Source organism: Dipteris shenzhenensis, chromosome 1 (genome assembly GCF_047967505.1).
Source record: "Dipteris shenzhenensis isolate YYH24624 ecotype China chromosome 1, Dip_SZ_1.0, whole genome shotgun sequence".
NCBI classification, from domain to species: Eukaryota; Viridiplantae; Streptophyta; class Polypodiopsida; order Gleicheniales; family Dipteridaceae; genus Dipteris; species Dipteris shenzhenensis.
In genome coordinates this window covers 3,484,548-3,500,210 of record NC_141596.1, presented here as the reverse complement: position 1 = coordinate 3,500,210, position 15,663 = coordinate 3,484,548, and the positions used below count along the sequence as shown (strand labels likewise).

General features: G+C 41.4%; 1 protein-coding gene across 1 annotated transcript; it reads left to right on the top strand.

The window, feature by feature from the left end:
* Positions 1-11,313: 11,313 nt before the first annotated feature.
* On the top strand, positions 11,314-12,654 carry LOC147905267 (protein NODULATION SIGNALING PATHWAY 2-like). The gene has a single exon (XM_087378865.1). The coding sequence runs from the start codon at positions 11,314-11,316 to the stop codon at positions 12,652-12,654; it is 1,341 nt and encodes a 446-aa protein (XP_087234991.1).
* Positions 12,655-15,663: the final 3,009 nt, after the last annotated feature.

Below are 15,663 nucleotides of genomic sequence, written 5' to 3'. Positions count from 1 at the left end.
TGTGAATCACCTACATATGTTGATAGATAGCAAGCTATCCATGCACCAAATGTGCAAGAAATGGTACTAACAAGTACTCCCACAGGTATACAATCAAGGGTAGATGATGGATCATCTATTGGTGGAAATGATGAGCCAAATGTGGCTGATATACAGGTGGGACAACAAGCTGAAATGCCCTTGAGAAGATCATCTAGAGTGTCTAGACTACCTGATAGGTTTGTTCCAGGGGTAGACTATGTGATGCTTATTGATTGTGGGGAGCCTTCTTGCTACACAGAGGCTATGATGCACAAGGATCAACACAAGTGGGAGTATGCTATGCAATCAGAGATGAGTTCACTTATGAAAAGTAAGACTTGGGACTTGGTTTCTTTGCCACATGGAAAGAAAGCATTGCCATGTAAATGGGTCTACAAGATGAAATTCAAAGGTGATGATGTGCCTAGGTACAAGGCCCGTTTGTCGCTAAAGGTTTCAAGCAAGAGAACGGTGTGGACTTTGATGAGATATTCTCTCCAGTTGTGAAGATGACCACACTTAGATGCATGCTTGGACTAGTGGCAGCAGAGGATATAGAGCTTATGTAGATGGATGTCAAGACAACTTTCTTGCATGGGGATCTACATGAGGAAATTTACATGGTGCAACCGGAAGGCTTTGAAGAAAAGGGCAAAGAGCATTTAGTTTGCAAGCTAAAGAAGAGTCTCTATGGTCTTAATCAAGTGCCTAGAGAATGGTATCAGTATTTTGATGCTTTCATTCAATCCCATGGTTTTAGAAAGAGTGAAATTGATCACTGCCTCTACACTAGAAGGGCTAAGGATAATAGCATGATACTCCTGGCACTATATGTGGATGATATGCTATTGGTTAGCAAGAATACTTATGAGAAAGATGCATTAAAGGCCAAGTTGCATGAGGCCTTTGATATGAAGGATTTGGGACTTGCAGGTCATATTCTTGGTATGCGCATCACACGTGATCGGAGTAGGAAACTCCTTTGGCTTTCACAGAAGGAGTATGTTACAAAAGTATTGCAGTGTTTCAATATGGAAGGGGGGAAGGCAGTGAAACTGAGTCATACATATAGTCCCAAATCAGATGAGGAGAGGGCCATGATGGCCAAGGTTCCTTATGCATCAGTGGTTGGGAGTCTTATGTATGCTATGATAGCTACTAGAGTAGACATTGCATTTGCAGTGGGAGTTGTTAGCCGATATATGGCTAATCCAAGAAAGAGGCATTGGGAGGTAGTTAAGTGCATCATGAGGTACATGAAGGGTACCAAGGAGATGTGCATCTGCTTTGGTAGAGGAGACATGCGTGTACTTGGATACATAGATTTAGACTATGCAAGGCATGCGGATAGTAGAAGATTCACTTCTAGTTATGTGTTCACCTTTGTAGGTGGTGTAGTGTCATGGATGTCTCATGCACAGAAGTGTGTTGCTTTGTCTACCACAGAGGCTGAGTATGTTGCAGCCACAGAGGGTTCCAAGGAGGCTATATGGCTTGATCAGCTACTAGGAGATATGGGGATTCATATAGGTATACCAACATTGCATAGTGATTCCATAAGTGCTATTCAGCTAGCACGGAATCCAGTCTTTCATGCAAAGACCAAACACATTGAGGTCAAGTACCATTTCATCAGGGAGGTACTTGAGGACAAGCACAAAGAGCTTGTCAAGGTTCATACAGATGATAACCCTGCAAATATGCTGATGAAGAGTCTACCTAGTCAGCGGTTTGAGTATTGTCATGTATTGATGGGCATTGGATAGTATGCTCACTGGTTGTTCTCCCTTAAAGGCACATTGTCCTTTAAGTCGGAGGTTGTGGGGGTTAAAGGTCACTGTGCCTTTACCCCGGTTATGTACAATACTCAAACACATATATAAATGAATGAAAAAGAAGATTAGTGTGTTCTACACCCACCAAAAACTTGTGTGGCTCTCTATTTCTCTCTCTCTCCCTCTTCTGTTCTACTTCTGTTGAGAACACTCTCAGCACATGCCTCAACATAGGTAAGACTGATGTGTGTGAAAAGTATCGTGCCCATCTGGTATGTGTGATTTTGAATAACACACCTCAGAGCATGTTTTTTGGCGATTGTGCATAACACTTGGTGCAAAAGAGGATTTGTGGTGACTTTGACCATCATAACCATATCCCATGGGCATAATACTTTGAAGCTTCCTTAAAACAGGTAAGTTAATGCACATGAAAATTATCATGCCCATCGAGCATGTGCGTGTTTGAGTAACACACCTCAAAGCACAAAACAAGACAAAGCACCCATAGACACGTGCACAGACGCGTTTACTGAACTAAATAAAAAACTTAAGGGCGCGTCTATTTGCACGTCTATTTTCGCGTCTAGAGACCCGCATCTAATTGCGCGTCTATATATCAGACACATGCATGTATAGATGCGCACTTAGATGCATAAATAGGCGCGCTTATAAACGTGCTTATAGATGCAAATATAGATGCAAGTCGAACAGACAGACACATATATATACGCCTTTTTAAATGCACTGATAGACGCGCTTTATTTTTTTTTTTTTTTTTATAGAATGCTGTGTATGTTGTGTATGCTACAAAGTTACAAGAATCCCATATCCACATTGTGTAATTTAATTCTTACAGCCAACCGCATTTTAATTACAATTCCAAATAAAACATTATAACTCCAAAACGCAATAAGATTGAAAGCTCAAAAAGTGCTTGTATATACATATAGCACGAAGCTAAGCCATGTCATGTGGCTTCAAGTACAAAAAATAAGAGGAGTGTATATACAAGAGGCACGAAGCCAAGCCAGTGGCTTTAAGTACAAAAAAGAGTAGCTAGCACTACTTGTACGACTAATCTATGTTCTCCAGGTCCTCGCTCCCTTCCACGCTCCCTTCTGTGCTCCCTTCTGCACCTCCTTCCTCCTCTTCCTCATCGTCTTGTGCACGGGCCTGTAAACAAGGGACAACATATATCAATGTATGAAAAATCAAATCTTTACTTATAATTTTGGCATTATTTAATTACTTTCAAATACCTGGGGGGGCCGCTCCAGTAGCCTGGGTATACTGCTCCTCAGTAATCAACCCGTCATCATAGAAGTGCCTCCATGTATCTCCTCTGTGATGGTGGCGGTGGTAGGCTGTCTTCACAGGAGTAGGGTATCTTCCCACGATCTCAAGCTGCATGACGACACACTTTGCAGAGGGACTAGTACAAAGAAACAACCTCCTAATAAACTACATAAGCAATATAATTTGAGATCGATACTTACAAATTGGGCCTCCCATGATTCAACACCCCCTGCTCCAAAATGCACGCTTCCATATTCCTCCATCTAGATCCTCCGTGCCTCCACGTGTTGCAGACTGGGGTCCTCCCTCACTGACTTCATTGCCTTCTTCCACTCACGCTTGTGAGTGGTGTGGGGCGGGCCCCTTGGTGGTTGACCTGCGTCAAGCCTGGCAAGCTCCGCTAGTGCCTGCCTCTTAAGCGAAGATCTTTTATTACCAAGTATCGTAACAATCTTTGACTTGGCCCATTTATCTATGAACTGGCGATTGGGGGGGTTAGGATACCTAAAGCGAACAGTAGCGAGGGTCTCATCAGCCAACCTCTTTGGGTGGTCTTTGTAGTGGATAAAGCAATCTTTGTAATTGTTAGCAATTACAGAGCGCATGAAGGCCATGATGTCCTTCCCCCGCGCATCCATCAAGATGCCTCCTGTCTGAGTGATGTCATAATAAATCGTACCATCACCCAGAGGCACGTCTAATCATCTGAATCATCATCCTCCCCACTGCCACATGGCCCAAAGCACTATGCCATGCATCCCCCACCGCTCTCCCTGCTACTACGCCTGCTACCCTGTTGTGTCAAGCTCGTACGCTGGCCACTCGTAGTTGGAGACTGCACGAGACTACGCTGACCACTCGTAGCTGGAGAACCGAGTCTCGACGGCACAGGAGTACGTCGACGGCTCTGCGAGACAGAAGGACCTCCTGACGGCATGGGGGAAGGGGCATAAGACGGGATGGTAGAAGGGACATAAGACAGCATGGGGGAAGGGGCATAAGACGGTATGGGGGAAGGGGCATAAGAAGGGGCATAAGATAGTTGTGCTGACTCCGCTGGGGTGATCTCAGGCGGTGTGGGGTGGCTTGGAGTCTGTAGTACCGACTCCTGGGGAGTGTTTAGAGTACCCGTCATATACCCCTACAACTCCGCAGGACTAGGAGGGTGCTTTAAAAGGTTATATAATTCCTTCCAAATAGATTCTCGGGGATCAGGTGAGCTCAAAGCGCTTCCTGGCCACATGTTGAACTGGAAAAAAAGGAAAAAAATCTATTACTAATGAGCTGAGAAGAAAGGGGAAGGGAAGAGAGGCTTACTGTCAGAGCACGTCTATAGACGCGTCCGATTTGCACATCTATAGATGCATCTAACAGAGCATCTAACAGAGCGTTTAATAGAGCGTCTTTAGAACAGAGCATCTATCGATGCATCTATCTGTGTCTGAAACAGGCTAGACGTGCATTTAGACGTGCCTGTAGACGCGCTTTTAGACGCGCTCTGAGATGCGCCTATAGATGTGCTTCGACAGACGGGATTCCTAAAAAGTAGAAAAGGACATTGCACCCGACACACAAATGTGACACTGATACCCAGATCATGCGCTTTTTGGATACGAGAAAGTACAAATCTAAAGAGAGCAAACTTCCAAACAAGATCAACTGCAAAAAGACTTACTTGGATAGAGGTATTGAAGGTTCTTCTTTCTTTTTCAAAGTTGCTTCTCCTCCTTGTTCATCCTCCTCTCCTTGAAGCTTAGAAGTAAGTGTGGGTGCCTTCCTCGTAAGTGTAAGCTTGGAAATAAGTATGGGAGCCTTCCTCTTAAGCATCGAAACTATGGATCTGCTAATAAGGAAGGAAGCAAGCCACGCGAAGTATAAGTAATGTGAAGAAAAGCAAAGCGAGCGACGTGCTAAAAAGCAGGTTTAAAAGCCGCATCTATAATCGCGTCTAATAGCGCATCTATAGGCGCGTCTAAATACACAGAGTAGATGCGCTTTTAGACGCGCCTTTAGACACGCCACAGAGTTTAAATTAAACATTTGAAGAAGAGCAAATTTGGTGGGTTGTTTGTTTGTAGGATGTCTTCATCTTCAACAAGTAGCTCCAGTGAGGATGAATCCCTCCGTATCCACCATCGCGAAATGTGGTTGGAGCAAAAAATCAAATGTCTGTGTTACCGATGTCGAGGAAACACTCAGGAAACATGTATTGTGCACGCAGGATTACACTCAATCACATCTCAAAGTATGGAGAATGGGATGTGTCCATAAACGGATTGATGATAAGAGAAACACACAAGATTGCGGCGTCATTGCTAGCTTTGAGGGAGCCAATGGAGCCATGGATGATTATTGTGGCATAATCCAAGATATTATTATGCTTGACTTTCGACGCTTCTTTGTGTATGTTTTGGATGTAAAGTGGTTTAAGGACGTGGTGGAAAGAGGCCCTAATGCAACAATCAAACGCCATGCAAGTGGCTTTGTAACTATTGACTCCACAAAGTTTTGGCAAAGTAGGAAGGACACACTAGTACTACCACAACAATGTGAATAGGTACTGTGCACACATATAAAAATCCTTGCTTTTAAATATTTGATGCAAGAAAAGTAACATGATTGTATTTGTGTTTGAATTAGGTTGTCTATCAACCAATGGTGGATAATAATAGATGGTGGCATGTCATACCTATTATGCCACGTTCCAAAGTGATGTATAGTACATTTACTAATATGGAGCATATGGAGGATGATCATGGCCATGGACGTGATGATGACCGTGATACGAGAGAGGAGGATGATCATGAGATAGGAGATACATATATTGAGGCCATTACCCATGAGGATGAGCCTACCATTCGAGATGCTGATTTCGATGAGCACATGAGTGGCACAAGTAGTAGTGGGTTGAATGTATTTGTAGATCTAAACACTTGTTTGGATTCTGAAGTAGATAGTTTGGCAAGGGTTGATCTCATTGAGGATGAGATTGAACCGTAGCCCCATAATTGATATTGGCAAAACTATTTTACATATTGTCTCATTCTCCTCATCTCACTTAATTCTTGTATATGTGGGCTTGCAAAAAATTATCTGTTTTGGTAATCATGGGCAATGTTTGGAAAGCAATGATGAACACCAAAATCTCACTTTCTGTATTCTCTGGTTTGCGTCTATCTATGCGTCTAAATGCGCGTCTGTTTCTCAGTGTAAACGCGCAAAATAAACGCGCTAATACACGCACAAATAGACGTGCTAATAAACACGATGTTAGACGGGCCCGTATTTTCTCAGGTTGGATGCGCACGTAGACGCGGTAATTTATGCGCAAATAGATGAGCTTTTAGACGCACATTTAGATGCGCCCGTAATTCGTCTACTAAAGCAACACCTATAGACACGCCTGCTATTTTGCACATCTACCAAGCGCATCTATAGTTGCTTTGTGTTGTTGTGGCACATTTTTGAAGTGCATAAGACTTGGTGAAAAACAGCGTTTATGGCAACTTCGACCATCCAAAGAATATTTGATGGGCGTGATAATTTTCATGCACCTCAAAGTATGTGGGATTGATGCACATGAATATTATCGTGCCGATTAGATATGCGCACATTCAAATAACACACCTCAGAGCGTGTTTTTTACGGTTGTGCATAACACTTGGTGAAAAATAGGGTTTGTGGTGACTTCAACCATCCAAAGCATATCCAATGGGTACAATACTTTGTATGCACCTCAACATAGGTAAGATTAATGCAGGACCAAGTGGGAGGCTATCAGGAAGGGAGTTGATGCATACAAAAGGTTTAGGAGGCAACAGTGCCAAGAAACTGAATAGTAAAGAAGCTGGCCATAAGATGGACAGCCTAACTTACAAAGTTTACAAATGAAAAGCTACATGAGAACATCATTTCGTAAGGGAAATCACCATGAACCTGAGATGAAGACATGGACAAAGAAAAGTATTAGTAAGAGTGGATGCAGTAGTGCATGTAAACGGAGGGGTAGTTTAATAAAGAAAGGGGAGAAAAAACCAACACAAAGAACCATGCAGTCACGAGCGATGGCGCGCATAAGGAGAGTGGGGAGGTATATTCACTTGGGATGCTCTTAGTGCTATTAAGTGGTTTGGTTGCATTTTAGAAAGGTTTATTTTAGGGTAAGTGGTAGCTAGGTAAAAGGGGGGGGGGGGGGGGGAGAGGGGTTAAATATGTATAATTTATAAGGGGGTGTTCACAGGATAAAGTCCAAATAATTAGGTGTTTCTTTTGGATTATAGATATAGAGTGGCATCAAATGAAAAGAGATTACAAAGATATTTAGGTCGATAATTTAATTGGGGGTCATAGCATAGTGTAAATAATTAGGAAGGCTGCTTGAATTATGAATATAGAGTGTCATCAATTGATTGGGAAAGAGAGAGTACAAAGATAAAAGGTCAATAATTTAATGTGGGGCTAGTACGGGTGTGAATAATAAGGGGAAAGGGGAAGGGGGAAGGGGGGTTAACCTATACTAAATTTCAAAAAGCATCTTGAGGTAAGCCATTATGAGATTATTAAACATATGGAACAGTCGTAAGAATGATCAACTTTATTCCCAAGCTTATAAATGAACCAAAATCTCATGAGAGGTTCCAAAAACAGGAAAATGTGTATGTGTGTGCGTGTGTAGCCAGGGTAGAGTAGCAATCTTCTACATTGTGTGTGTGTGTGTGTGTGTGCATTGTGTGTGTGTGTGTGTGTGTGTGTGTGTTTGTGTGTGTGTGTGTGTGTGTGTGTGTGTGTGTGTGTGTGTGTGTGTGTTTAAAATAAAAAACCTTTTAACAACACAGCACACGAAGCTCAATTAAGGGTGGATAAAACATTATTTATTATATGGGTGTTCATAACACAAAAGTTGGTGAAAAAATGACAAATCCGTCAGGTATTCCAAGCTCCGAGGTCAAGGTCCCACTTAGGTGAATCTCTAAAAGTTGCCAGGTGGTGGGCCAAAAAATGATTTTGCATAACTATACAAAACTAGAGCTTGGATAAGTCTTGGCCAGCATCACCTTTATTGAAGAGGGGGGTCTGCATACCTGTCACCATCCAATAAGAAAACATGGTAAGAACCATCTCAGCTTAGGTTGGGAAGACAGGTGTCATAAACACCCCTCCCTTGTTATCAGAGTCACAATAAATTAGACGCTTTTTCCAAGAACTTAAACTACTCGATGTAGTATAAAAAAGTGAAAACAAAATTGTTTTGTAAATTGTGGAATGAAGTGAACCGATCTTGAGTTTTATACAAAGGTGAGGGGAAGTTCGTAAACAATAAATGGAGGGTGGGAGGAGGATAGAAAACATACATCTTTACTTAAAATAGGAGAGGAGAGAAATTAAATGGGAGAACTAAGGAAGGGGAAATGAAGTATTAGGATTAGTAAGAGAAAAAAGGTTTGGTGGAAAAATTGGGGAAGTAGGGGGGTTTGTCCTAGAATCACAAATAATATAAGGATAGGAAGAGGATTTAAGTAGGGTTACGATGAAGGGTTGATAAAAACTTAGGGTATAAATTTAAGAATGTGAGAAGCACGGAAAGAGGAGGGAAAAAAAGGAAATAGAGATGAGGGGAAAATTAAGCGTAAATATTTATTAGGGATGGAGGGTAGGGATTATATATCTATAGAGACAAATAGAGAAGGGAAAATCGATCTAGATAGATCTACAGAGAGGTGAGGGGGGAAAAGTATAGAGAAATCTACAGAGGGAGGGAAAGCATAGGAAAAAGTATTTATAGAAAGAAATCTTTAAAAAATATAGGGACATATACGCATTTTGTTAGATAGCATTAATGTAAGAAAAAGGCATTAAGAACTAGAAGAGGGGGGGAAAATATAGATAGAGAGAGGAGAGGATGAATAAATAGAAAAGGGGGGTATTATCACATATAAAGGGGGGGTATTATCACATATAGAGAGGATATATGGCAGTACTATAGCACGAAAGCCAGAGGAGGTGGGCAGAAAATGGAGTTCAAGGGGCAGAGTACATACTGTAGGAGATGTGAGTGGGGGCTGTGGGCATCGGGCAGTCACATAGACAGGGCCGCACGGGGTAGAAACCAGTAGAAGAGGTGGGTAGAATAGAAGGGAAGCGTCTATTAAATAGGTAGGAGGGTCGGTCAGTCAGGGAGAAAGAGAGCTAGGGAGGCTAGGTTGTGCACAAAAAGCCATGAATGGCAGGCCAGCAAAAACCACGAGGAGGGGGTTATAAATAATCATTTATCAGTTTTATAAAAATGGGGACTTTGAAAGTCGAGGGGGGGTTATTTTGGGGGTACAGTAGTGAAGTTAGGTTAAGGAGTAGCTAGGAATACTTAAGAAGAGGGGGGGGGGGGGCATAGGGAAGTAGGAAAAAATTAGGGTAAGGTAGCAAAATAAGAGGGGGGGCCCCTGGGGGGTTAGTAAAATTAAAAAGGGAAACATTTAACGGGAAGTAGGGAAAAGTTTTCAAATAGATCCACCAAAAATAATGAAAAGAAGACATTTAGAAGAAACGAAATAAGCAAAAACTATAGGGGGAAAAGAAAATTGGGATGATAAACAAGAAAAGAAAAGTAATAAGGTAAATTACTCAAAATTAATAAAGAAAATTAAAAAAATTAGGAGATAAGTAAAAAGTTACAAAAAATCATTAAAATTAGAAAAATTATACAAAAACTATATGGAAAAGAAAAAAGTAAAAATTTTATAGAAAAGGAAAAGGCCATTAATAAAGGAAAATAGGGGGAAAAGGAAAAAAATAAGGAAAAAGAAAAAATTTGAGGTAGGAAAAATAAAGAAACCACTGAGAAACTAGATTTAAAAATTGGGGATATAGTGTTAGAAAAAGGGAGAAAATTTAGGGAAAATAAAGGGAAGTAGGGGAAATTAAAAAATAAGGAAAATTAGGGAAAATAAAAAATAATGAGAAATTAAGGAATATAAAAAATAGAGTAAAACCAGGAGAGAGGGAGAGAGAGAGAGAGAACCACAGGGGCCAGGGTCAAAAAGAGAGGAAGGTGTAGGAAGTGTGTGTGTGTGTGTGTGTGTGTGCGTGCGCGTGCGCGTGCACGGGCATGTGCATGCACACATGCGCATTTGTGTGCGTATGTATGTGTTTAGCAATTTATAATCTCAATTTGGGCTATCATTTTTAGAAGGAACATTTGAAAATAGAATGTAGACCTGTAAAGTGGAAAGCAATCTTTAAATCTTTAAATATCATTCCTTATACATTGTCAAAAGAATTAGTGGTAAAGGTAAGAGTCATACTTGTTGGTTACTACATGCAGGCTACGTGTACAATTTAATAAGCTTTAAAATATTAGGCATGGAACTTCTATTGTTCTTGGTGTTAAAAGAGTGCACATGCAAAAACACAATATCTTAAAGAAAGAGAATCTTGCCAAGATTGTAACATTGCATATTTTTCAAACCATTTGATAGAACATTTATTTTCCTCAATGGTGGCATATGCTTCACGTCACTTAAATTAGAATTTTGCTTGTTTATAAATCACACATTCAAAGTTTGCATTGCCTTTGAAGGGTTGCATTTTCAACGATTGTCCTATGATTGTCATAGATCACTTGTATGAATCACACATTCAAAGTTTGAACGCTCTTTGAAGGCAATAGTTCAACGTTATCTAGTTAGGCCTTTTGGTCTAGGGTGGGAGCAACCATGACAAATAGATTCATTGCCTAAACACATGGCATTCTCCTTGGCTCCATGTGCAAAGGTCCTTTGACAAATAGATTCATATATGGCCTAAACACATGGCATTCTCCTTGCTTCCATGTGGAAAGGTCCTTTGACAAATAGATTCATAGCCTAAACACATGGTAGTCTCCATGTGCACAGTACCATAGAGGGGCATAGCTGCCGAGGACCCACATTGTCACACATGTTTGTCCCATGTGCAAAGGCCCTTTGGCAAATAGCCTAAACACATGGTAGTCTGCCAGCCCACCCTAGGTAACGCTCCTCGGGAGTCGGTGGTAAGGCTCTTAAAGGAATACGTAATGAAAGCATGCACGTTGAAAACGAAGGATTGTCGTAGGAGCATCCTCTACGGGTAAGCATGGTCAAATAACATGTAGAATAAGAAGTGCACTCAGGCATGGATTTTTGTTTGCACGACCGCTTCTCAGGCCCATCCTCCATCGCTGCACGCCTCATCTCTCCCTGTCATGGCGTCCTCTTTGATGATCAAGAGAGCTTCTCCAATCACCTTCCTGCTTCCCCACCTCTGTCGCAATTCTCCTGAGTGTTTCGGAATTAAAGCTTGCAACCAGCAGGCACAGCTCGACTGCGCACGCAATGACTCCATTGCTTCTTCATCCCCTTCGCCAAACGCAGCTGCAGCCATGGACGACGTTCTCGCATCTGAACACTGTTTGCACGCTATGAGGTTGTTTCACCTTCTTTCTGCAGCTGCCGAGGCTGTGGCCACCCAGAACAACGACCTCGCAGAGATTATCGTGGACCGCCTCCAGGACTTGTCCTCCACCAGAAGTGATCCGATGCAAAGAATAGCATTTTATTTCAGCCATGCATTGCGTTGCCGCATGGACGGTTTCATTCCTCGGTTGGCATGGAATGTGGACCGGGACTTGAGCTCTTCACAGACCCTTGCCGCTTTCCGAGTACTCCACGAGTGGACTCCCTATATCAAATTCAGCCATTTCACAGCTAATCAAGCTATCCTCGAAGCAACCCAGGGGTGTTCTAGGCTTCATATTGTGGATTACGACGTATCGGATGGCAGTCAGTGGTCTTCTTTTATGAGTAGCTTTGCCTCAACAAAAGGGGAATCCCCTCTGCACTTAAGTATAACTGCCATCTATTGGACTCATGGGTCATCTGCCTTGCCGAAAACAGGAAGACGCCTGTCAGAATTTGCTTCCTCGATAAACCTATCCTTCAGCTTCAATCAAGTTAAGGTTGGTCCTGGAGACCAGCTCCATCCATCAACGATAAAGCTTGTCAAGGGAGAAACGTTAGCAGGTAACTGCATGATACATCTTCCCCACATGTCATACCGCAGTGAGTGCTCGGTCCAAACATTCCTTGAAGTCATCAGAAAACTTTGCCCGAAAGTTTTGACTGTTGTCGAGGAAGATCTGGGCTGCAGCAGCAATATACCTTTTGTTGATCATTTTTTCGGCTCGCTTCAGTACTATTCTACCCTGATTGACTCACTCGGCGCCAGTTTACCTGACGAGAACGACACTTGCATAATTGTAGAGCGGAACTACATTGCAACTAACATCATCAGCACGGTGACGTTTGGTGGTTCAGTCTTGCACGTCCCAGAAAATCCGGTGGATTATCCTGAAAACAGGCATTGGTCCTGCTTCGTGCGTTCCCTAGGATTCGAGTCCGTTCCAATTTCGCTCAGTAACCACTGTCAGGCGAGGCTTCTTCTGAGTCTATATCCAGATGGTTTTTCTGCGGGGATAGAAGGCGATCGCTTGCTTCTTCGATGGCACTCTATAGGCCTATTTTCGGCTTGCGTTTGGACCTGCTAAATTTCTCCTCACTACCACCAAATGCAAAGCCACATGGGGGCTCTTTTGTATGCAGATAAGTAGTTCAAACGAATAGTATTTTTACCAAATCTTTCAATCAAGTTTTTCTATGTAAGTTTATAGCCATTTAGGAAAACTTACAAGAAGTACACTTTGCTATATTATTTTCAGAATACTTTCGTAGATACATAGGACTTTAGATGCAATGATATTTACACGAGAATTTTAGTATTCTGCAATGATCTACGAATGAAATCTTGTGATAAATTTGTGAGGTTGGTTAATTTTACTTGATTTTAGCATGTTTAAGAACATAAATAAGCTCTAATGAAGAAAATCTACATAATTATCTATTTGTTAAGTATCTATGAAAACATGAAATAGAGAGTGTTTCCATATATTTATATATTTCCTTATTTACTTATATTCGTGTTTATGTGTGAGAGGACAAAAATACGATAAGTATTTCAAAGCTAAATGAATAACATGACCATTCAAATAATCATGTGTGACTTGAGTTGAATTTATGTTTATATGCTTCTTCTATATGAAACACATAATTATTATTATTTTTTAGATGTACTTTTGTATCTCTAGTTTGAAAAAGTGCAAACATAATTTTGATTTGTAACAAGTTTGTAACCTTGTAGACTTTTAAATTTAATTATTATAGATTTTTTCTAAAACGATCCACTCATCCACATATATGAGTGGAAGAATGCTAATTTCTTTACAAGCACATGTAAGAATGAATTTTTAAAATAGACCATTCATTCATCCAATGAGGGAAAGAATGCTCAATTCATTCACAAGCATGAGTGAGACAAGGGAGACAAGGGAGACAACATGCGATGGATGAAGCAGTAGTTACAACTGAAGTAGTGGTACCATGAAAGCTTACAAGCTTATGAGTGTCATGGTGTCGACACGTGTGCAAATGCCCAAACATAATTAACATGGTTGGTGGATATGTCACAAGCAAGCACCTCTTGAAAAGTGCTAAAATTGTGTTATTTTAGCACAAGCATTTAAGCACAAAAAGTGTATCGGTGACCAAACGTGCTACCACCCCAATCTAGGATACCATCACACTATGAGCCTTTCTATCTATGTACACTTTTCACCTATAAGTGTAATGAGTCCATTTGGAAATTTTGTGTAATTTGGTTTCTAAGAGCTCTTATTCATGGCAAATGTTTTCCCTTTGGACTTCGAGGAGTCGGAACCAATTGAGTCATTCATAGACAAGTTCAATACGATTCATCAGGATTTAGGTAAGCAAATGCATATAGGGGAGAAGTTGGCCTCCTTGTTGACCAATCTCAAGACGAGCACATAGAGCACAATTTGATCGAGATGGCATAGATGATCCCTTAGGCTCTAATGTATTTTGTTGAGGGAATCGTCTTCCACCAATAGGATAGTTTATGCATCATGTGATCCACACTCTATCTCAATCTATGTCTCACAGGCAAGTCTTCTTCTTAATAATGAGGCTCGTCTGGCCTCTAGACTTATTTTACACCTTCCAAGTTTTCATCCATGCTTATGGCTAGACTCATGAAGGGACTTGTTGGATTCCTCAAAATCCTGGTGCTTTGTGGAAGAATGCTCCATTTCTTTGTATCACCACCTTGAGGACTTGCCAAATGTCACATTCCTCAGGTCATCTTGGATGAAACTTAGGAAAATATATTCACTCTTAGTGTCAAAATAGTAGTTGTGACCATCTCTCCATATGCATGGCTGTGCCTTCTCCATCCTTGAGCTCTCAGGTCCCTCTTACATCCACTCATCCTTGTCGATTGTCATTCCTGGTTTTGATTCCATACCAAGTTCGTTGACTAGATGTCACCAACCTCTTCTGTTGTAGAGCATGTAGTCTTCCATCCTAGCCGCGTACATTTTATGTCTCTCTGAGTATGTATTAGTCATTTGTTAAGGCTTGAATGATCATATTGGTTGCGTAGGTACACTCTTTTTTCTCGACACTTGTTGTCATAGGTCTTCAAACATCTCAAATCGTCCTCAAGCACTCGGATATATCTATTATAGTAGTATGTTAATCCAAAGCAGATGCCTAGAGATAAATATCAGGGTGTCCCCTTTGTCGTATCCATGGCATTGAAGAGGCATGGACCCCTCCCTCCTGTCGCTGCCAAAAAAATGAAGCGCACATATGAGCAAAAGTTTATGGACCTGGGGATTGGCCAGGTCTATAGACACATGAATGCTCTTATCACCACACCACGCACACGCTTGTGCACATAAGTGTCTTTTTTATAAACTCCCTACTATGTCCAGTGCTAGAAAAGAGCTCCGACGATGGTCGGGCCCGTCGCATCCACTACTACAAACAAACCAAATCCCCCTAAATCTATCTTCATCCAAAGCTGATATCGTAGCTTGTTGCTTGTTAGCATGAACAACTACTCAAGGTTTGTGCACTTGGTTCTACAGGCTCCTATGCTCAATCCACTCAATTTCCCACTCGTTATTTCATGATCACCAAATTTTGAAGGTCTTTCCTCGTCACCTTGGTTGACCAAGGAAGCCTAATGTTGCTCGGCACTCAATATGAGTACACTATTGACAGGAAGATACCCTCTCTTGCACTCTTGAGGTTGCTAATTGTGCAGAGACAACTCTGCCTATGTGTTCCAAAGACTAGACATCAAATTCTATCCCAAATGGTATGTGTTGCTTGGGTAAAACCCTATGAAGATAGGTGATTGGATGCAATAGTGAATGCAAGTGTTGTAAGAGTACAAAAAGGAAAGACAAATATACAACCTATCAATTACAAACAGCCATAGCTGTAGACTCAATGCTCAAACACTCATCGTAGCTCTCCTCCACTGAGGCCACCCCCTCTTTGAGAGCAACTAGACTCAACTCCATCTAGCTTATGCGGATCCTAAGGAGACAAAAATAGGGGATGAGGATAGACTCCATCCTAACTCATACTCATCCTCTACATGCGTATGAAGTTACACGGTTGAGATATAC